This window comes from Emydura macquarii, unplaced genomic scaffold (assembly GCF_026122565.2).
Source record: "Emydura macquarii macquarii isolate MOO-44397 ecotype Brisbane River unplaced genomic scaffold, CSIRO-AGI_Emac_v2 contig_2636, whole genome shotgun sequence".
Lineage (NCBI taxonomy): Eukaryota > Metazoa > Chordata > Testudines > Chelidae > Emydura > Emydura macquarii.
Window position 1 is genome coordinate 44,602,457 of NW_027132773.1, and position 24,480 is coordinate 44,626,936.

Below are 24,480 nucleotides of genomic sequence, written 5' to 3' on the forward strand. Positions count from 1 at the left end.
AGTTTCCTGGTTATAAACAAAATCCTTTATTTCTCTCCACCTTAAATATATCCTTCTACTTGTTTCATCTAAAGCTTGGAACTAGAGGTTTAGAGGTTTTGTTGGTGATTTAAAAGTGATGTTTTCCTTTTATTTGCAACATTGTGTCATATTAAGAAAAATACAAACAGGATGTGAGACTTATACTGAAACTTCAGGTCACTCTTCTATGCACAAATTTGTCAGTCTACGGTCTTTGAAATCAGTTCATTTCAAGTTGCATCAGATGCTGTTGTAACTCAGACAAATTACTTTTTGAGTGCATACAGTCAACATCAACCTGAAAATCAACCATTTCATCTTTGGGCCTGATCCTTCAGTCTTTTCTTATGTGAGTAGATGCACTGACTTCAGCGGGACTGGTTGTGTCAAGAAGGACTGTGCATGTAATTTGAAATCTGCAGAGACCGACCCTTTCATTTGCACAGTTAAACATATATTAAATGGCAAAATCTCATGGCTGCTGTAATTTTCCTCTTACAGAATGAATTAAGTTTTACAGAGAATGTTCCCCCCCCCCCGTGCAGGAATGCCAGTTTTCAAATGTAATCTCTAATTAATCCGTTTTTCAATAGGTTATATAAAAGGGAGCATGGCTGAGGGGAAAATAATAGATGGCAGTCACCGTTAAACAAACAAGATAGGAGATTGGATAATTGAAGGCCCATTAAAGTCAGAGTCTGATTTCAGTGAGCTGTGGACTTCCTCTTTGTTAAAGGGGGAAACTTTTAAAATGATTTTAATGACTTTGTAATACAAAGTAGCCTTAATAGGCTAAACAATGTTCTATAAGTACTACGAAATACTTCAGCTTATAATTGTTTGACATTCATTGCAGCCTGAGCTGAGAAATTAATGCTCCTATAGGGTCCTGATATTAGAGAACTCGCAAGCACATGTGTGCATGCCTATTCAGCACAGCACTTACACGTTACTTAACTTTAAGCATGCTTCAGTCCCATAGAAGTCAAGTTAAGCCTATGCTTCAGTGCTATGCTGAGAAGAGAAGAATTTAATCACATGCTTTCAAGTTAAATGCATCAGTGCTTTGTTAAATCAGGCGATTTTAGCCCAATCCTGCATCACTCAATGGAGTTTTGCCACTCAATCAAATGGTAGCAAGCTTGGATGGTTTAGTGCATTTAGATTTTGTGAGTCCTCCATGGGCAGAACATCTCTGAAGCTGATTCAAGTTCCACACAGAGGGCTTGTAGGATTCGGCCCTTAATTAAAACCTCATTGCTATAGATGTTAGAACTATGCTTCATTAATGAGGAAGAAGAGTTGTGGTTTTTGTTTTTTTATTGAGTGGTAAAGGGAGTTGGATCACATTGTGAGAGAGGCTGTGTCACAGCAGGTTGTACGTGTTAATGTGGATAATATTGTGAATCATAAATGTAACAAGTTGCAGTGAATAACAGTAAAAGAGGCTCGTCATTAATCTCATAAAAAGGGGCACCTTTTATAAAGCTGTTCTAGCAAACCAAGGATATTACATTTGCTCTAGTAATCTTCTCCTCACTGATACTAATAGAAGTTATGCATACACCAAGAGGAGTTTACAGGCTATAGTGAGGTAAGATATGGGAGACAGGACTGCTGATAATGGACCTTGACAAAATTGGAGACCGAAGACATATTTATGCTGGGTTAGACCAAAACCATTATCCATAGAGCCTTAAAACGGAGATTCTTATAGTACAATTGCACTGTACCTGGCTTTATCTTGCAGCCCCACTTCACATAGAATATCCATTAAATTCAATGGACATTACATATTCCGGTCCAAATTCTCCTCTGGTGTAAACTCATATACTTCAATATGCTAGTTTACAATAACAAGGAACTCCATCCACAAAGTGAAATTGACCCCAAGGGCCTATGCAGAGAGCCCATACAAGGGCCTATTTGCTATTTAATTGGCTCTGTGCTGGTTCTCTGCATTTGGGTCAACTTAGCTCATAGAAAGGATGGAGCACAGGGAATCAATTTTGGACATTTGAATTGTGAGTGAAACTCCTTCCGAACCGAACAGGAGTTTAGCACATGGATTAATGGCTATTTATGACCAACAGTATTTAGATACCCACAGTTTCATGTACTTATGAACCTAAGAAAGTAATAGCTTAGTTATAAGAGGGGATTTTTAAAAAAAATGCTATTTACTTTTTGAAATAAAAAAAAATATACATCTTAAATCAAAATGATTTTCTTCATTGGTTAAATCTATTTGTATCAAGATATTATACAAGCTGAATTTTTTCATACACAATATTTAGTGGGGGGAAAAGAATCCAAAAGACTTCCATGCTATATGGAGACTTTCCTGTTGAAATAGCTTAGAAGTTACTTATCATATAGAATGTCAGAGTAGAGGTAAGTGGGTTAGCTGCAGTGTTACTTACTGCCCTGAAAGAATTTCCAAACGAGAATAAAGCAGATTGTAATTGGAAGTTGTTGTTTTTCCTTTAAACCAATAATTAGAAAGTACAATATTCTAAGACAAAAAGCCTATTCTATTTTAGAAAAGAGCTGATGTTTACTGCATATTCGTCATGGTACATTTAAATTATAGTTTTAATAAAATACATCTTTAAATCAAAAGATGAAAGAAGTCATCAGTAGTAGGCCAGTGTACTCCACTCTTTTTTGTTTTTTTCCCTCCGGATGCTGGCTGGTTCATGCTGTTCAGATTTCCACAGACAATCTCATTCAGTATTGTGTTTACTTTTCCAGTACATGTAAGCAAACGTCCTGGTAGACCAAAAAAACCCCACCTTGCATCCATCCAAATATTAGGATGTTGATCAGCTTAGCTAGTTCATGCAGTTTTTTAGTTAAGTTCAGGAAAGGTAGTGCTGCTGATGAAAGGTGGGATTTGTTTTTCTTTCCTTTTAAGTGGCAGCATGAAATGACACTTTTCTATCTCTGGCAAAGGAGAAAGCAAAATCTTTCTGATGAACTCTTTGCAGAACTTGTTGAGCAATAAACTAGATCCAGGGTGAATTTTCATCCATGAAACTGTCTGGGGATTGATAGGGGAGCGTCTGATAGGAAATTAGAAATGGATTTTATTTAAACCTGGTGGAAATTGTTTGAACTTCCCACTCTTGTAAACATCCACATAATGCCATGAAAAAGTTCATGTATATTGCATTTTTTTCCAGTTAACTGTCTATACAAGTTTTTACTTGGATGAGGTTCCTAGAGGTAATGCATCTCAGACACTCCGTGGTGCCCTCTCAAATTCGTGGGTCCTCCTGTTCCTACCTTTCTTATTTTCTTGTAGGTGCTTCCACTTATTGGTATTCACCTGGGTGTTGGCGGGTCTTTGCCGACGTTGTTTGCGGTCCCTTTTCCAAACCTGTTCACAGAACTCATCCATTGTGTTGAGGTTGGGGTGGTTGATTAACTGCATGAAGTCTCTATACCAGACTTTCTGACTAGGGGTCATGCTGTTGGAAATCTCCTTGGCCTTAGAGCCATCGCCATCCTCTTCCTTATGAAGCAGCTCTTCCAGGTGTTCAGTATCAATTACTTCCAGGGTCACTTTGAGCAGAGTTTGCATGAAGCCATGTTCCACGGCATGACAAAAATAAATGCCGGAGTCTTTCCGCTGAAGGGTCCGTAGCAGAAGGCCCTGTTCTGTCCTGATCAAACGATCATCCACTTTTATCTGGGTTGGAGAAAAGGAAACATTTCAACAATTACCTCTTATAATTGTTCAGAACTATTCTATAACCATCCTTAGTTCTTTGGGAAAGTCCTTCTGGTCCCTCTGTAGTTGTGGAAGGTTCCAAATACACTTGGAACCACTAAGGATCTGCTGATCAGGAAGCATGGGAGGTTTATTGCACAATCCTGTGTGCTGTGGATCTCTGTGCAGTGGACACTCTGTTAGAGGGGACTGTGGCAAGCTATGGGAGATGCAAACTGCAGAATCAACAGACCCACTGTGGGTTGTGGCAGGACTACAGTCCACAGAAGATACTAGCCACCATGGACCAGATGCGCCATGGTCCCTGCTCTATGCCATTCTTCCAGGTGGGAAGGTGGATTCTGGAATCTGATCCACTAGCCCCACCATGGTGGTCCCCAGTACAAAGCCTTCAGGCAGAGGGAAGCCTGGTGCTAGACAAGAGGAAGGCATGAAAAAACGACTAGTTATTAAGCCTAAAATTACAAAAAGCAATAAGCAGACTGGCAAAAATATTTGTGCAAGTGATTCAGATAGGTATACAATTTGTGTGTGTGTGTGTATGCACGCATGTGTTTGAGTGCACATGCAGGTATTAGAGAGAGTGCATCACATCCATTATGTCATCCACTAAAATAAGGTTCTAAATAATGAAATACTTAACCAGCTAAGCAAGCAAAGCAAATCAAACATTCTAAAGCTTCTAATGGGACCAACGGTTAAGCATGCAGTTTGAAAACATATATTCCCTGACTTCCTTGAAAAATTCCTTCATCCTCCATTGTGACTCAGGTACCAGGTTGCCTTTAATTTTCATTCTTCAAGAAATTATTTTTGTACTCCAGCTTCACGCAGAGCTGTCTAGCCAGCAGGGTAAAGGTTATTCTCTTAAAAATGATGTGATGATGTGACCTTGCTGGGTAGGAGGATGTCTATGTTCCTACTAATCCCTTTGAACGCCCGGGGGTACTATATATATGTAACAATGTAATGCAAGTAACTACAGAAGGAAAAAAACCTTACTTTAATAATGTCAGTGTAATGCAGGAAGGGTTAGTCAACTTTTTGCCTCTGTGGACATTTCTTTCGGTGTGAAAAATGGCAGCTTGAGCACTGTAGTTGTTTGTTAAAAAGCAAATCATAAATATAGTGGTCTTCATAAAGGCAACTGTTTTGAGATTCTCAGATAGTATGGGCTATGGAGGTCCAAACTAATAATAGTGCATTAGTTAGTCAGTTGTTTGTTGTTTATTTTATTATTCCGAAAGCTTCAAAATTACTGCTAAGTAGTTTGGATTCAGTGACCTACTTTGTCTAATAATTTCTATGATGTTATAATTTCAGAGAGCCAAAGACAAGCCCAGGAAGTATTGAGAAGGTTGAGATGGGTACAATTGGAACCCAGCTTCCTGGTGAAATGTTGGAGTAGTCAAGTTAGTACAGAAGAAGGATGAGCATGTTTTAGAGCAGCTGGGAAGGTAACTGGAAATTTGGAAAAGTTAAGAAAGCAGCAATGGGAGGAGAACTTGAGGAGACAGCTTTGGAATTGTGCAGTTGGAAGAGTTTCCAAAGTTCTACCACTCTGGTAAACAATCTTTAACAACAGTGATAATGTAAAAATAATACCTAGCACTGTTTCTTTATTTTTATGGACCCAATTAATTTTATGGACCTCAAAACTCCCATTGCTTTCAATAAGAGTTCAGCACATAAAATGATTGCAGGACTGGGTAACATTTAGCTATTTAGTTGTTCTGCTGGTGGAACATGAACAAGTCTAAGCTATACATTTATAGTATTAGTTTATTATGTAATGATTACTGTCATTGTGAACAAACACTGATTTTTCTTTCATATACTAATTTTAATACATCTCAGATCTTCTTACAGTCTACTGATTGTGTTCAATTCTGTGATATGGTCCTTAATGAAAAATCATCGTGCTTTCCTAGCCTTCAGTCCACTAGTAGGCTTTTGATTCCTCTTCCTGACTCTCCATCTTACAAGGTCCAACAGGTCTGATAATGTTCCTGTTGGGTTGCCTGAATGCTGTCTCGGTCAGATAATCTATAGGGACACTGTATTTAAAGGAACACAATGAAGTCTAGGTGAAATTCACCCCTGTGGAGTCGGCAAGTACCAGACTGTTGCACCATCTTAGTAGCAATGAAGTCTTATTAGATGGTTTAAGTGGAGTTTAGGAGTGAACATGCTTTGTGATTGCCCTCTTCGCAGGGGTAGATTTCACTGTCTCGGGAACTTATCTAACTGCAAAAGCCTCATGTGCGCCGAACACATAAGAAGTGAGTGTTAGGACTCTGAAAAATCTTCAAAGGTACTGGTGCCTCCAAGAGGGAGTGTCTCCAAACTAGAAACAAAGAGACAAAGCTCATCTCCTGATCTGATCTCTTCCAAAGCTCAAGAGGGGTCAGAGCCAGAATGCCAATTCAGACTCATCTCTACCTAAAAATGTCTGCAGTGAGGATTGCAGAAGGAGGAATCTGGTAGGGCAATTTGGTCATTTAGGGCAAGCTATCTGGAGGGAGGGAGAAGACTGTAAAGGTTTCCTGTTGAGAAGGCAGAACAATCTTTTGTGGATTCATGGAATGAGATAGCCTGGGCTAATAGAAGAGATGAGATATTTTGTTAAAGTGGACTGTGGGACAGGGAAAAAGAGAAGACTCCCTTTGCAAACTAAAACAAAGGCTGGTCTTGTTTAGGCAAAGGGCTGAAGTTATGAAAGAGGAAGGCTATGCTGCAACAATTTCAGAACCATTGGTGATTATCTTCAAGAACTCATGGAGTACAGGTGAGGTTTCAGAGGACTGGACAAGCACAAACATATATCTAGCTTTAAAAAGGGAAACAAAGAGGACACAGGGAATTATTAACCCAACTTCGATGCCTGGAAAGACTCTGGAACAAATGATTAAATAATCAGTATGTAAGCATCTATAGGATAATAGAGGTATAAGTAATAGCCAACACGGATTTCTCAAGAACAAATCATGCTAAACCCAATCTGTTTTCCTCCTTTGACAGGGTTACTGAATTAGTGGATAGGGGGTAACTGTAGATGTGATATATCTTGTTTTTTTTTTAAAGTAAGACTTTTGACACAGTCCCACATAACATTCTTATAAGCAAAGTAGGGAAATGTGGTTTAGATAAAATTACTATACAGTTGGTGGAAAAACTAGCCGAAAGACCATCCTCAAAGATGATATATCAGGGGTTCATTGTCAAACTGCAAGGATGTATCCAGTGGAATCCCACAGGGGGTATATCCTGGGTCTGATTCTAGTCAATATTTTCTTTAATAAGAAACTTTGGAACTTTAATAACATTAAAAATGGAGTGGAGAATATGCTTAAAACATTTGAAAATGACACCAAGCTGGGAGGGGTTGCAAGCACTTTGGAGGACAGGATTAGAATTCAAAACAATTTTAACAAATTGGAAAATTGGTTTGAAATCAACAAGATGAAATTCAATAATGACAAGTGCAAAGTACTACGCTTAGGAAGAAAAAATCAAATGCACAACTACAAAATGGAGAATAACTGGCTAGGCAGTTGTACTGATAAAAAGAATCTGGAGGTTACAGTGGATCACAAATTGAATGAGTCTAATGTGTGATGTTATGGCAAAAATGCAAATGTCATTCATCGTCTGGTGCTTTGTATTCACCAAATGTTAACTGGTGCTTTGTATTCACCAAAGCATCATCTTTAAGTCACAGGAGGTAACTATCCTGCTGTACTAGGCACTGGTGAAGCCTCAACTGGAGTATGGAGTGCCACACTTTACGAAAGATGTGTACAAATTGAGAGAATCCACAGGACAGCAACACAAATGATAAAAGGTTCAGAAAACCTGACCTATGAGGAAATGATAAAAAAAAAAAAAAAAACCTGGGCATGTTTAGTCTTCAGAAAAGAAGACTGTGAGGGGACCTGATAACAATCTTATAAAGGTGATGGTGATCACTTGATTTTGATGCCCACTGAAGGTATAACAAGAAGCAATTGGCTTAAACTGCAGCAATGGAAATTTAGGTTAGATGTTATGAAAAATCTTTCTAGCTATAAGGATAATTAAGCCCTGGAATAAGCTTCCAAGGGAGGTTGTGGAATCCCCATCACAGAAGATTTTTAATAACTGGTTAGACAGCCACCTGTCAGGGATGGTTTAGGTATACTTGGCCCTGTCACAGTGTAGGGAGCTGGACTAGATGACCTCTTAAGGTCACTTCCAGCCCTACTTTTTTATGATTCTGTATCACATGTATTTGAATTCATGGTACTGTACCTCTTCTTTTCGTTCCTCATTTTGCTTCTGGAATTGCCAATAAATTAGAGCACGCTGAGATTTTGGACTGCACTCCAAGAAAGTGCTGCTGTTTTCTACTCCATAGATAATCTTTTCATTCAGGCTCTGCCCACTTGGGTTATCTGTAAAGCAAGAAAAGAAGGAATAAAACCCAATGAAAAAGAAAATGATCAGCAAAGAAAATCCTAATTGTTATATTTATTTGCTCTGTTGGTAAATAGTTTCATTGCTCCATCTTGAAAAGATATTTCAGACTAGTAGATTGGCATAGGCTGCAACAGTTAATCTGATTCTTAACAGCTTAGCACCTTTAATAGACATTTACACTCATGTCTGGAATGAGAAAGTTTGTTCTGTTTTTATTAAGAGCTATAGCACTGAATTGCACCACATTCTATGGTCTATAAGGATGCTTGTGCTGCATTAGAATGCCAACATTTTGTTTCCACTTAGCATGGCTGTAAATGACTATACCAGTTCCCTGGACAGTGCAGAATCAAGCCCTAATATTGAATTGGAACTGGGTACAAAACTCACAACAAATAGCACTCAGACTGTGGCCTGGCCTATACTGCCAGTGAAATGCAATGGCAGTCGACGGGAGTTAGGCAAGCTACGCAGAGTAGCTTGCCTAACTCCCGTCAACTTTGTATCTTCTGTTTAGCGCTCTGTCGCCACTGCGCTGCGCCAACGGGAAATTCATCCCTGTCGACGCAGTGCTATGCTTTTTGGGGAGGTGGTTTTATTAGATTGACCTCTGGATCAACTGAGCTTGTCTTCACTGCTGCTCAACTGAACCAGATAAATTGATCTGATGACAGCGAATTTGCCGCCGGCCGTGTAGACATAGCCTCTGAAAATCAGGTCTGCGTATAATGTCTCTAGTAAGCATCCTACAATGGAGGCACCCTAGATCAATAGTCACTTTGGAATATCTTGGCCAAAGTTCCTATCTACAAAAGTGTCACTGTATATTTTTTTAAAAAATTGAACCAAATGTCAAAACCTCGACATTTGAAGTTAATGAATTTCACAGTGAATATTTTGCACAACCCTAGTTGTTAGACATCAAGAAAAACATTTAGGTCATGACAAGCATTTTTTATGACAAAACTTATGCAATGAGAACATTTGGGACATAGTTTTGGAATGTCTATAATGATGCCTCCTGGGCTTTACGATCACAATACTTTAGAGCAAAGTAATAAAACATGAGGCTTTTTAAAGTACCTAATAATGTATTTAGATTATATGGCATTGCAGTTTGTTGCAGCTGTTAATGACCAGGAATAACATTTTTGAGGAAACAATCTTCAGTTAATCATTTCCTCTTGTGGTATAATTTATGGAAATGTAATGAGGCTAATAAAACAGATATTATGGGAGTGAGAAAAAAGAAAGAGAAAAGTTAAATAAATTACTTCCTTTTGTAACAACAATACTTCATGATATCCACCAACCTGCTGGAAATATCACATTGGTATAGGACTTGTAAGGCATTTGATTCTCCTCCAATACCACAGAGGCAGTAAGGCATCATATTTCAATGCTCCACCTTAGCTCTTTAAAATGTTATGGATTTACGCGGCAACAGTACAATAATAACGGAGGCTATATGGGGAGGAAGGGGTTGGTAAGCTATTTAACACTGTTGATCTCATGAGGTTTCCTGTCTTTTTTGCTATTATTTGTGGTGCTTTCCATATTACCCTTTTGATCTTTAGTATAGGAAATCTTTAAAGAATCTGATTTTTTTTTTAAACAGGGGAAGAATTTATAATTAAAAACCTCTGCAGAGCTATCCTTTGTCAAGGGTTGTTTGATTTCACAATGTCTTTATCATATTGGCTGTTTTGTTTAGCAAACACAGTCTGTTTGCCGAACTGCTGCGCCAAAGGGAAGAAAGAAAACCGTGGTAGTGGCTTATGTTGACACGCTAATCATATGTTCTTTCTTAATGACATTCATCCCTCAAATTCCAAGTGGGAAAGAGAGGAATTGGTGCCTACCCAACTCTTAGTAACCAAACATCAAATGTTCTATAAACACTGACCAAAGAGAAAGTGGATTGCTTTGCTTTTCTCTTGGATTGCAAGCCTTCTGAGCAACCAAGTGGGGTGATATGTAAACAAATGAGTGAATGAAGAAATTTTTTGGCTTCATCTGGGAACTGCAGCATTATGGAGACTGTCATATGAGCTTTGGGCTGGGGGATCATCAGGTGATGGCAAGAAAGGGAAAGAGTGGGAAGTTTGAAGACACAGAAGGCAGCCCAAAACACTGTTGTAGAGAATGGGGTAGAACCTGGGAGAAGTAGGGAAATAACAAAAATGTTAAGAAAAGAGAGGAATTGGAAGTGTGCGAAGTGACCCTGTGTGTATAATTGGAAGTGATGGGATGAATTTTAGCAGAGGAAAACTTAGGCTGAATATTAAGAAAAAAGACTAATGGTGACATCTGTTTTAGACTGTGGAAAACCTTCAAGGATAGTGATGGAAGCCCCATCACTGATCTCATTTAAATAAGGACATAAGAAATGCATTGCAAGAAAATGCATTGTAGATAGTAATCTTGCATTGGTTGCAGCTGATCAAATAGGCTTTAAAAATCTAATTTCTATGATTCAGAAGACAGAAGATGAAGACTGAAAGGGTTGTAAGAGTCAGGTAGTATTGGTATAGACTGAATACAAGAAGGTAGGTGAAATGATGGAGTGGCCAAGAGAGCAGGAAGCTGGCCTAGAAATGATGGAAAAGCCTATAGACAAGCTGGAAAGTTCACAGGAGCAGCTAGGAGAATGAGATGGCTATGGAAGCCATGAAGTTGGCCATGAAATTCAAACCCAAATCCTATCAGAATGTTGCAATTCCCAAGGTGAATCTTATGATAGGATCAATTTACCATCCTGATATATGGTCTTTAAATACATTACTTCTGATATAACAGAAGTGCTTAGAATTGGAAACTACTTACACAAAGAAGATTTCTCTACAAACTGATGCTTCTCTATATAAGGCCAAATTCAATGAGATGCTGTGGGCCCCTGATGCTGCAACTACATATGAGACAAATGTGGATCTTTATCCCCATTTAATGGCGAGTCCAAAAAAAAAAAAAAAAGAGAGAGATTAATGAATCCACTATAGGTGCCATTGGGGAACTGTCCTTTAGCTAAAACAGAAGGGTTCATGATTTTACAGCTGAGACTCCTGGTTTCAAACCTTAATATTTGGCCAAGTGTGACTGGTTATAGTGAGCATTAATAACTCCTTTTAATGAAAACGGTATTTGTGGATGTTGTGCACTTTTCAATATTTGGCTCACAGAGCTCATGTTCTACTGTGGGTCTGAAATCAATTTCTTTATACACCCAAGAGATAGGGTTGGTGCATAAACTATGTGTATACTGCTCTAAGTATATTCAAATGGCTCAAACAGCCAGGCCTCTTGGTGAAATTTGCTCTGTATTGTCTTTGAAAAAAGAGGTTACAGATAAGAGACTGTCCTTTTTTAACACATGAATGATATTATCTCTGGGTTTGTTTAGTCTGGAGAAGAGAAAACTGAGGGCGGGACATAACAGTTTTCAAGTACATAAAAGTTTGTTAGAACGAAGAGGGAGAAAATTATTCTCATTAATGCCAATTTTTAAAAAAAGGCTTCAGAGGCAAACCTGGCAATTACACGCCAGTAAACTTAACTTCAGTACCAGGCAAATTAGTTGAAACTATAGTAAAAGAACAGAATTATCAGACATATAGATTAATATGATTTTTTGGGAAAGAGTCAATATGACTTTTATAAAGGGAAATCATGTCTCACCAATCTACTGGAATTCTTTAAGGGGGTCAACAAGCATGTGGACAAGTGTGATCCAGTGGATACAGTGTACTTAGATTTTCAGAAAGCCTTTGACAAGGTTCCTCACCAAAGGCTTTTAAGCAAAGCAAGCTGTCATGGGATAAGAGAGAAGGTCTTCTCTTGAATCAGTAACTGGTTAAAAGATAGGAAATAAAGGATAGGAATAAATGGTCAGTTTTCAGAATGGAGAGACATAACCAGGGGTGACCCCCAGGGGTCTGTACTCGAACCAGTGTTGTTCCACATATTCATAAATGATCTGGAAAAAGGGGTAAACAGTGAGGTGGCAAAATTTGCAGATGATACAAAACTAATCAAGATAGTTAAGTCCAAAGGAGAATGTGAAGACTTACAAAGGGATCTCACAAAACAGGGTGACTGAACAACAAAATGACAAATGAAATTCAATGTTGATAAATGGAAAACAGAATCCCAACGATACATATAAAATAAAATAAAAAATTAGCTGTTACCATCCAAGAAAGAGATCTTGGAGTCATTGTGGATAGTTCTCTGAAAACATCCACTCAATGTGCAGCGGCAGTCATAAAAGCTAATGGAATGTTGGGAAATATTAGGAAAATAATTATTAGGAAAATAATAAGACAGAAAATATCATGATATCCATGAAAATCCAGAAAAATCCATGATACGCCCACATCTTGAATACTGTGTGCAGATCTGTTTACCCCATCTCAAAAAAGATATATTGGAATTGGAAAAGGTACAGAAAAGGGCAACTAAAATGATAAGGGATATGAAAAAGTTTCCATATGAGGAGAGATTACTAAAACTGGGGATTTTCAAGTTGGAAAAGAGACAAGTAAGGGGGGATATGATAGAAGTCTATAAAATCATGACTGGTATGGAAAAAGTAAATAAGAAAGTGTTATTTAATCCTCATAACACAAAAACTAGGGGTCATCAAATGAAATTAATAGGCAGCAGGTTTAAAATGAGCTAAAGAAAGTGTTTCTTCACACAATACACGGTCAACTAATGGAACTCTTTGCCAGAGGATGTTGTGAAGGCCAAGACTATAATGAGGTTCAAAAAAGAACTAGGAAAGTTCATGTAGGATAGGTCCATCAATGGCTATTATCCAGGATAGGCAGGGATTGCTGTTTGCCAGAAGCTGGGAATGGGTGATGGGATGGATCACTTAATGATTACCTATTCTATTAATTCCTTCTGAAGTACCTGGTATTGGCCACTGAAGACAGGATACTGGGCTAGATGGACCCAGTATGGCCTTGCTTATGTTCTTAACCTCTGAGGCTCAGGGAAGAAGCAATGGGCTTAAATTGCGTCAAGAGAGGTTTAGGTTGGACATTAGGAAAATCTTCCTAACTGTCAGAGTAGTTTAGCACTGGAATAAATTGCCTAGAGAGGTTGTGGAATCTTCATCGTTGGAGGTTTTTAAGAGCAGGTTAGACAAACACTTGTCAGGCATGGTCTCGATAATATTTAGCCCTGCCTTGAGTGCAGGATACTGGACTAGAAGTCTTCTCCAGGTCTCTTCCAGTCCTATGATTCTATCATTTAATGTATTTATTCAGTGTGTGTTGCCAGAAAGCATTAGTCAGCTTCATGGAACAGATCTTTGAATCTCCCAACCCTTTGGTGTGTTTGGGACCTCACAAAACATGCAAGTTGCACACTGATCTTAGGTCTTGTGGCAAGATTTCTATTCATACAGTTTTGCAGGGGTTCCCAGATTTGCTTGAATTCTAAATTACGACTGAGCAGTATGCAATTAAAAAAAGAGCAGTGCTACTGCAATATATTTTGAGGTGTATAATGTAATACAGCAATGTTAGCATGGATAAGTTGCTGTAATTATAAAGAGTTGTAGACATGTGGGATCCCAGGTATCTCCATGTTCAGCTATCTCCACTTTATATATCCCTGAAGTTTATTAAGGGGTTTAGCCAACATCAGCAATAATCACTGATGTCACAAAACCAACAGTGATCAATTTTCTCCAGCAGAGGGAAGTATCATCTAAGTGTTCTTTTTCATGTAGGGCAAAAAGTAAAGTTCTCATTCTCTGAATGAGGATGTTATGAAGTGTGTGGCTGCAAATTGGATACTGTGGGAAGATAGGTTTGTCTGCTGGCATATAACCAGTTAATAAAGCAAAGGTCTGATGAACACACTATATGAAAATACATTCAGCCAGGCAGGGGAGCCACTTGGGGTCTCAAGCAAGGTGTGTGTGTGTGGAGTGAAGTGTAAAATCTTTACCAAATGTTTCCCAAAATGTTATTGTCTACTATCAGCTTTGCTAGCTAATTAAAACAGCAGTTCTGCAATCTACAAAGAAATGACAAAACAAGCATTGGGATGAGCAATGGGGTGAAGGGGGAATGTGTGTGTGTGTGTGTAAGGAGGTACTACAAGATCAGGCGTGTCAGGGCAAGGGCTCTTGTTCTGTGGGGCAGGGTGGTGCCTAGACTTGGGGGCTGATATGGGAACTTCAAGGGCAGAAGTAGGAGTTTAGGGGCTGGGATCTGATGGTGTAGAGTGGGATCAAGGGGTTCTGTAGCCATGAAATAATTATAGCGGTAATCATAAGATAAGGAGTAAGGAACTTATAGCAGGATTGAACGAGACCTACAGGCCTAGACCCATGTGAATAGCTTAAGCTGTTAACGTAATTATAAGACTTTATAACCTGAGCGGGAGTAGTTGCTCAGTAAGTCAGCATAAGTAGATAAAGTAACAGTGACTGTAAGTCACAAGATGCATAAGACTTTGTTTATTGTTTTGTAATAATCACAAGTGTTGCAAACTGCTGGGGACAAGAACCTACCAAATTACAGTGTGTGTTAATTGAGCAAACTAGATCAATAACTTAATCAATAAACAATCAACAGACCAGGCAACAGTTTGGGGGGAGGAGATCCTGGCAGAGGCAGGAGATTGGGGTAGACATATCCAGGGGGTAGGGTTAGGGGCTGTAGTTAGGTGGGTCAAGGGGAACGGAGGATGAGCCACACAATTGAATTGCTGAGTGGTGTTAGGCTTTTCTGTGCCACCGTCCCTCCATTGTATGATAGCATGCCCGGGTGGCTAGACTGGGACCTTTCCTCCAGCCAGATGCCTCAGACTGAGCCAGCTCAGCCGCACCCCACCCCATGCTGTTCTGAGGGCATGGCAGCATATTCAGGCCCCTAGATGGGGCCTGCACAGGCTGCACAGTAAAAAAGGCCTGGCAGTGGCAAATACGGTTCCCCAGGCCACCACGGCTCCCTCTCCCATGGCATCCTCCAGAGCCAGCTCTTTGGCATCCTCCTCCCAGCATTCCCAGTGCCAGAGCTCCTCGGCATCTCCCCTCCCCCATAGACAGTGTGCATAGAGCCCTGGAGAGGCAGTGTCACCTACACCCTACCCCCCACAGGCTGGATCCTCCGCTGCTGCCATTGTCTATAGACAGGGAGAGGAGACCTCACTGAACTGCTTCTGAGGCTGCAGCAGAAGCAGCACTATCAGTCGGGGGACAAAATTTTACTGAATGTGTTAGGACCGGGGGTGGGGGCTTTGCCTCTCTCTCTATATCTCCCTTGTGGCACCGCTGCAACCAGGAACAAAAAAGAAGAATAAAAAAAAAGTGTAGAAATCTAATCTCATTTAAAATTAGACCCATCTGATTATATTACAGGGAACAGTCCTGGTCCGAAGAGTGAACTAGATCATGTAGCAATTCTTTCCCACTATAAGCATATACAATTCTGTGTCAGCATGGTTAGTTGCATCACTATATGTAGCAGTGAGTCATGGGGTCACCTCTATATAAAGCAACACATACAATGATGAGAGCGATGATGATGGTCAATATGATCATTTCCCATATGATATGTAAATCTTGTTCATATGATACAATGTCAAATGCATCAGAAACTTTTAAAAAGTTTGCATGTGTTACTAACTTGCAAATAAGAGAGTACTGAATCCTTGCTCTGATAATTACAGGCAATCAAAATTAGGTTAACAACCAAAGGTAAGTTAACTTTTCATGAATAGGCAATACAGTTTCACTCCTGTTTCATACTTTTGCTTCCCATACCATTCATGCACAGTCTGAACATCACATGACTGCTAGTTGTACTTAAACAAAATACCTATAACTTACCATGATGCTGCAGATCAGAACAGTGAGTGAGAGGGTCTCCATTTCGGATATCTTGTCGTCTAGTACGCCTAAAAAAAATCACATTAGAAAATGCTGTTCACTTTCTCAGAGATTAAATTAAATATTTGTGTTAGGTAGGACAAATAAGAAGGGCATTGTTATTTATAGTTATATAGGGCATGCAACATCACCTAGAACATAGCAGGGTAAGGGAACTGATACATTACTGCATTCTATAGCATTGTAGATAATAAACTTCTTCATGCTTACAAGTGAAGGCTTCAACCATTGATAAATGTATGTGAATGCATAGTAAGCCCTTCTAAAAATACCGATTATGGGTAAATTCATTGGTCTGTTGAAATGTAGATCAATGTACAAAATGCAGCACGTTTAACGTTTATTTGAAAATAAAAGGAATTTAAAATGGCACCATCTTGTCTACAAACTGAAATTACATTAAATATCCTAGCTTCTTCATTAGTTTCTTGTAGTTTGTAGGTAAGAAGTTTATAATGGGTGGCAAACTAAAATGTGACTGCAAGGGCTTAATATATTTAGACATGAATAGAATAATATTTAACTCAACTTCTTCTGGTTTGACCAAAGCCTTGGATTTAAATCCCTATACAAGTTTTTGCAAGTGGCTTTCATCTTTAGAATAGGCTGAATTAAAAGTTTGAATTGGCACACCCTTGAAAAGTGGTGTATTCCAAGTCGAGATTCAAATTTTGTGTCTTGAGTCCTTCTCTGGTTCTTATCACAGTCCCATTTGATATAACTTTTTATTCTCCTTCCAATTTGTTCACCATCTGTTCTCTTTGATAAAGTGTGATCTGTTTGAAAAATGTTGCCTTTTATGGAAAAAAAATCTATACAGTTCTCTTTGGTTTGCATTTGTTGTGCTTGCTTTGTCTGTTTCTTTTCTTACCTAAACAGTTGTGATACAAAACCCAATTCAGCCCATGGAAAGGAGTTTTCATTTAAAAGAAAAGAAAAGAACAGGGCAAACAAAGATGTGTTTCGAGAACAAGCACTTTACTTGGGGAATAAGAGAAACTAGAGGGATTGCAAAGTCAGGAGAGAGCAAAGAGGATTAGGTGGCTGAACAATACTGAGATGTAAGATTATGGCATCCAGTGACATACACAAAAAGAGTGATGTGTCCTTGTAAGTGTCACACTTGCTCTGACCCTTCAGTCACAATGGTCCAAATTAAACAAATATAATTGTTTCTGCGATGCACAGACCATCTCTTACCCCTCCCGTTGTTAGAATGAAAATCAGTTGGAACACACTCATTAACAGCTCCAGAACTGCTGGGAGAGGCACACAGAGGGTTCTCTGTTAGGGAATTTGATTCTGGAACTGGATGGGAATTTTTTGACAATCTCTCCATGAAAAAATGCTGATTTGTTGATATCAAAATTGCTTGTGAGAAGAGGTCGAGTTCCACAAAATTCTCATTTCAGAAAAAAAAAAAATCTTATGGGATGGAAAACTGTTTTCCAGCCCATTTCTCCCTTCATGCAGATGAAGTTTGCTAAGCTATGCAGCATACCCAATAGCCTGTCTATTCAATTAGGTCTATAGGAGGGAGACAGTGAGGGGATGCACCATGAAATCTATGGATAAAGAGTGTTATATAGTGCTGGGAGAAATGTTCAAGAGTGCCTAAGTCCCATTTTAAAAGTAAATGAAACTTAGGCTCCTCATTGCCAAAATCACTTTTGAAAATTGTATTTAGGTGCTTTCGAACATTTCACCCAGCACTTATAAAACTCTCTTTATTCATCGATCTTATAGTGCATCTTCTTACTGTCTCCCTCCATGGCTATATGCAAAAAGCCCTGAATGAATAGATAGGCTATTGGTATGCTGCATAATTTAGCAAATTTTGTCTGGCTGAAGGGGGAAACGGGATGGAAAAATGTTTTCCCATCCCATTTTCTTTTCCCCCGAAATGGGAATTTTGTGGAAATTGACCTCTTCTCACAAAGAATTTCAATTTCAACAAATCAGCATTTTTTTTCATGGAGAAATTGTCAAAAAAATTCTGACCCAGCTCCAGAATCAAATTCCACAGCTGATACACCCTAAGTCTAATTTTCAAAAGTGATTTAGGCACCGAGGAAACTAAGTTTTTTCATTTGTTTTTGAAAATGAAACTTAGATGCTTTTGAACTCTTTGCTTTGGGTGCATATTTCCCTCTGAAATGCACTGTGCACTGATGGTCTGTTGCACTTCGATGCCTTAGACACTTCTGGCAGTGTTACTTACTATTATTATGGTTTCCCGTTTCAGGACACAAGAAGTTACTTGAAAACATTTTAATAGAAGACATTTTTCTGTGCTTAGTTGTATCTTCTAAAGATATACTGCATCTCTTGCTCATTCCAATGCTGGATGTTTTCACGGTATTTTCCCCATGGAAAGCTAGTTGCAATATTCATTAAACAGAACCACACCCAGGCCCAAATGAGCTGCAAATACAATTTTTGTCACTCCTTTAATAAATTCCACAGGCCAATTTATTTATAGAATTCTATTTGTAGGAATTAAGATTAATAAAACTCCCATTAATAGATTTTAGATCAGTAGATTTTGGATCAAGCATTTAGTTAGGATATCAAGCAAATGTCACACATTTCAACATTAAGCCAGCATGGTGATCTATGAAACATGAGCCCCAAAGCATCTGCACAAGACTGAGTCAAATGGTCACACTATAGGCTTTCTGAATGGTCATTTAGGCTCCTTAAAGGTACACTGTATAGGAAATATATAAAAGACAGCCAGATAAAGAAAACAACTATAAGCAAACTGCCTCTACACATGCACTAAGACACAACATTCCCAACACTTTAGGAGCCTGGAACTGCAGGAATGTGTTAGTGGGTGGCCCTGCCATTTGAGTTCTTTCCAGTAATGTTCATTTTGTGACAGGTCTATTTAGTTTCTTCTCTTTACCTTTCTCCTTGGAGAATTATTTTGTCTGAAATTATCTCAATATTCTGGTGCGAAAATAAAACTGCATGTTTCATAAGCAACTTTCCCCCGCCAAGTGTTTGTTTAGGATACATTGAGGTACAAAATTTGATATTTCAATCCTCTTCAGCTGAAGTATCTGTGGTGGAAACTTTGCCTAATGCCCCTTAAATCATACAATCTCCTCCAGCATCCAACCAAACACCCTCTGGAGTTAAATACATTTTCACATGAAATTCCTAACTTAAGAAATTGTAAACTTTGGCTTCAAGATGAAATTTGCCTCTTCTGCATGTAAATACTTGGATCTCTCATGTTTCCTTTGGTGTAAGACGCCTATAGCATATTTACTTTTACATTATCACCATATGAACATTTCTTTGCAATAATTTGTCTAATATACTGATAGTTAGAAGGCTATCTTATTGATCATAGGCCATATTCTGAGCTGAGTGTTTATGAATTAAATTATTCCAGATTTATACCTGAGTAACTGACAGCAGATTATAGACCTTTGCCTGAAATCAATTCTTAATGGTGATAGACTTAAAGTTTAGTTGGAGGCTAAAAATGTATGTTTAAAAAAAAAATTCAAACCAAACAGCTTTTCCAGCTTAAAAACAATATGAATATTTTATTTTTCACTTACAGGGCCTGATACTCCGTCACTATGCACCTCGTGTAATCATTTACATTAGTGCAAAGTGAGGGTAAAATGATATCAAATCAGAATGGCTACACTATCTTTGCACACATTGCAGAGCGATGGAGGATCAGGAGCTATTTGTCTACGTGTCCCTTTTCATCAATCCCCCAAATGCTTTATCATTCAGTTAATATCACAACAACTTGAAAATGTAGGGCAATGATGTTACAATTGTTAAGTACCTGTGTTCTTAAGTGTGTGATGACTGCCGGACAGAGCCCTTAGTGAATTTTCTCTCCATTTTAAAGAAAAGGGATTTTTTTATTCCTGACATTTCTCATTGTATAAGAAAGTAGGTCTCCATTTCAAAGATGGCACCTTTCTAAATGTTTTTTTTTAAACCATTGGATTTCCAAGCTATCCCAAGAAGTAGCAATGTTCACTTTAAATAAACCAAGACTAGATATTACTTGTAACTTTCACAAATATGTTATCCTTGAAACAGAAAGGGCTCCAATTAACCATCCTATGAAAAATCTCTAAAGCCCACAGGTCACATTTGAGATCAGGCAAGACATCTGAAACCGTCCCTACCTCTTAGCAGTGGGGAAGTAACGCGAGCATGAGGAGCCATCCCAAGCACAGTAAGGGTCTCTGGCAAGGCAGCACTCGGCACATGCTTTTCCATACACATCGCAGCGGTGCAAAGGAAGCTGTGAAACTCCAGCAGTTGAGCCAATGTAGAGTTGTTGCTGTGAAATAGGTGCAAGTTTGCAAATAATCAGATTTCACTGGAAAGACATGCAAAATACATCACAACATATATATATAGTGGGGGTGATGCTGATCTCATTTACATTAGTTTTATACCAATGTGTCTCTACTGATTTCAGTGATATTACTCCTGATTTACACTTGCATGAGTAAGAGGCAAATCAGCCCCAATATTTTAAAAAATAATCCAAGTAAGAAAATTATTTCCTGTTTCTAAGGAACAAATTATGTTGCTGATTTTTGTAGGAAACCTCCACTGATGTCAATGGAATCTCCACAAGTGGCGAGACGTAGACTGTTTATAAGTTCCTATCCTTCAATAACATAAAAATGGTGATATTGGGTCAGACCATTGATCCATCTTGCCCAGTACCCAGCCTTCTGACAATGGCCAGTGCCAGATGCTTCAGCGGGCGTGAACAAAACAGGGCAATTGTCAAGTGATCCATCCCCTGACATTCAGTCCCAGCTTCTGGCAGTCAGAGGTTTAGAGACACCCAGAGCATGGGGTTGTATCTGACTGCCTTGGTTAATATCCACTGATGGACCTATCCTCCATGAACCTATTTCTTTTAGCACCCAGTTATACTTTGGCCTTCAAAACATCCCCTGGCAACAAGTTCCACAGATTGACTGTGTGTTGTGTGAAGAAGTACTTCCTTATGTCTTTTCAATCCTGCTGCCTATTAATGTCATTGGATGATGTATAGTTCTTGTATTATGTGAAGGGGTAAATAACACTTCCCTATTCACTTTCTCCACACCATTCATGATTTTATAGACTTCTATCATGTCCTCACTTAGTCGTCTCTCTTCTAAGCTCAACAACCCCAGTCGTTTAAATCTCTTCTCATATGGAAGCTGTACCTTTTCAAATTCTATCATCTCTTTTTTTCAGATGGGGCACCCAGAACTGCATACAGTAATTGAGGTGTGGATGTACTATGGATTTAAAAAGCAGTATTATGATATTTTCTGTCTTATCTATTCCTTTTGTAATGGTTCCTAACATTGTTATTTTTTTGACTGTTACTGCACATTAAGCAGATGTTTTCAGAGAACTATGTATGATGACTCAAACATCTTTTTCTTAGTGGTAACAGTTAATTTAGACACCATCATTTTGTATGTATAGTTGGGATTAAGTTTTCCAATGTGCATCAGTTTTCACTTATCAACATTGACTTTCATTTGCCATTTTGTTGCCCAGTCACCGAATTTTGTGAGATCTCTTTGCAGTCATCTTTGGACTTAACTATCTTTAATTTAGTATCATCTGAAATCTTTGCCACCTCCCTGTTTATCCCTTTTTCCAGGTCATTTATGAATACATTGAACAGCACTGGTCCCAGTACGTATCTTGGGGGACCCTACTATTTGCCACTTTCCATTTGTTTATTTCCATTTAACCTGACCATTTATTTCTACCCTATGTTTTCTATCTTCTAACCAGTTACTGATCCAGGAAAGGACCTTCCCTCTCATTTCATGACTGCTTACTTTGATTAAGAGCCTTTAGTGAGGGACTTTGTCAAAGGCTTTTTGAAAGTCCATGTACACTGTATCTAGTGGATCACCCATGTCCACCTAGTTGATTACACCTTCAAAGATTTCTAACAGATTAGTGAGGCACGATTTACCTTTACAAAAAATATGTTGACTCTTCCCCACATACTGTGCTCATCTATGTGTCTGATAATTCTGTTCTTACTATAGTTTCAACCAATTTGCCTGGAACTGAAGTTTAGTTTACCGGCCTGTAAGTGCCAGGATCAGATCTTGAGCCTTTTTAAAACTGGGGATTATATTAGCTATATTCCAGTCATCCTATGCAGAGGCTGTTTTAAGCAGTAGGTTACATACCACAGTCAGTACTTCTACAATTACATATTTGAGTTCCTTCAGAACTCTTGGGGGAATACCATCTGGTCTGGTGACTTATTGGTGTTCAATTTATCAATTTGTTTCAAATCCATCTCAATTGACACCTCAGTTTGGGACAGTTCCTCAGATTTATCACCTAAAAAGAATGCTCAGGTGAGGGAATCTCCCTCACGGCCTCTGCAGTGAAGACTGATGCAAAGAATTCATTTAGCTTCTCTGCAACAACCTTGTCTTCCTTGAGTTCTCCTTTAGAACCTCAATTGTCTAGTGGCCCCACTGATTGTTTGGCCAGCTTCCTACTTTTGATGTACTTAAAATATACATTACTGTTAGTTTTTGTGTCTTTTGCTAATTGCTCTTCAAATTACTTTTAGCCTGCCTAATTATACTTTTACACTTGACTTGCCAGAGTTTGTGCTATTTTCTATTTTCCTCAGTAGTATCTTACTTCCAATTTTTAAAAGACACCTTTTTGCTTCTGTCACAGGGTCTGGTCTATGTTCCAGTCTATCATAAGTCTCCTGGTAGTGACACCTTTAGTGTGCTAGACCCCAAGAACACACACAGAGTTCCACAGGGACAGGCTCATGGCCTCCAACACCCTAAGACTGACCATCAGAACAAGTGTTCCCAGTCTCTTTTCATAGCTCCCTGCAGTGAATCCCATCAAGACAAACCCTTGCAGGAGGCCTGTACTGTGCCCCTTCAGAGTGCAATGCTTTTAGTGAGTATTTACAGTGAGACAGGCAAATAAGAGAACCATTTATTATTCACCTGGCTCACATAATCTTAAAGTCCTTAGGCTAGCACAGAAAGGCAGAAATCAAGCCATAGTGGACCCTGGTCAAACCAGTGTCCTGATGAACCAGTGAAGCTGTAAGGGTTTCCATCTCTCTCCCTAGTCTCTTCTTTGTCCTCTGGCTCCAGGCTCCTGAGTTTCTCCAAAAAAATACCCATCTTCCAGTCACCTGACACCTTGCTCCCTAGCTCCATTCCAAGGTCCAGTCTGCTGGGGTTTCCAGCTGTTGGGTGTTAATTGTTCAGTCATCTCTTTCTTTTGCTGGACATTCTATTGATTTGGGCTGATTTCAGCCAATTCTTTAATGATCCTGTGCATTTTCCCTGGTCTGCAAGACGTCTCTCTCTCTCTCTCTCTCTCTCTCTCTCACACACACTCCTATCATCTGTGTTGTTCCAGGAGCAGTGTTAACACATATTCACCCACTGGCTAGCATTGTCATATATGAAGGGAAACTGAGGCATACATAGGATTCATACAAATATTACAGAAAATTCCCACTTCATCACAGCCTCTAGCCACCTCTTTTACTCTGCTGTTTTTGTTGTTATTTGTTTGTGTGTTGTTTACTGTTTTTTTCTTTTTTATTTGGGGCATGTATTTAGTTTTAGCCTCTTAAGATGCTTTAAAATAATTTGCATGCAGCTTGCAGGCATTTCATTCTTCTGACTGTTCCTTTCAATTTCCATTTAACTAGCTTCCTCATTTTTGTGTAGTTCTTTTTTTAAGTTAAATGCTACTGTGGTGGGTTTCTTTGCTATTTCCCCCTCAGAAGGATGTTAAATTTAATTACATTAAGGTCACGATTACTGAGTAGTTATAGTAGTACTGAGCTATATTCAGCTCTTGGACCTGATTCTGTGCTCCATGTAGGACTAAATCAAGAATTGCCTATCCCCTTGTGTGTTCCAGGACTAACTGCTCTAAGAAGCAGTCTAGAAATTTTATTTCTGCATCACATTCTCAGGTGACATGTATCAAGTCAATATGAAGACAGTTTAAATCTCCCATTATTATTGTTTTGCTTTTGTTTTTTGTAGCTTCTTTAACCTCCCTGAGCATTTCACAATCACTGTCATGATCCTGGTCAGGTAGTATATTCTTACTGCTATATTCTGATTATTCAAGCATGGAATATCTATCTATAGAGTCATTTAAGATTCTTACTATATTTGACTCTATGCTTTCTCTCTCATATACTACCACTCTCCCACTAGTGTGACCTATTCTGCCATTTGTATATATTTTGCACGACGCTATTACTGTGTCCCATTGATTATTATTATTCCACCAAGTTTCTGGGATGCCTATTAAATCAATAATC

General features: G+C 38.8%; 1 protein-coding gene across 1 annotated transcript in view; it reads right to left on the reverse strand.

The window, feature by feature from the left end:
* Window positions 1–3,235: 3,235 nt before the first annotated feature.
* SEMA3A (semaphorin 3A) overlaps window positions 3,236–24,480 on the reverse strand; it is a 197,073-nt gene continuing 175,828 nt past the window's right edge. Inside the window, exons 14-17 of the mRNA XM_067564004.1 lie at window positions 20,294–20,451; window positions 16,065–16,132; window positions 8,048–8,190; window positions 3,236–3,715 (exon numbers count right to left, since the gene is read on the reverse strand). Coding sequence (XP_067420105.1) covers window positions 3,260–3,715; window positions 8,048–8,190; window positions 16,065–16,132; window positions 20,294–20,451 — 825 coding nt within the window. The 3' untranslated portion in view covers window positions 3,236–3,259. The remainder of the gene's footprint in view (window positions 3,716–8,047; window positions 8,191–16,064; window positions 16,133–20,293; window positions 20,452–24,480) is intronic.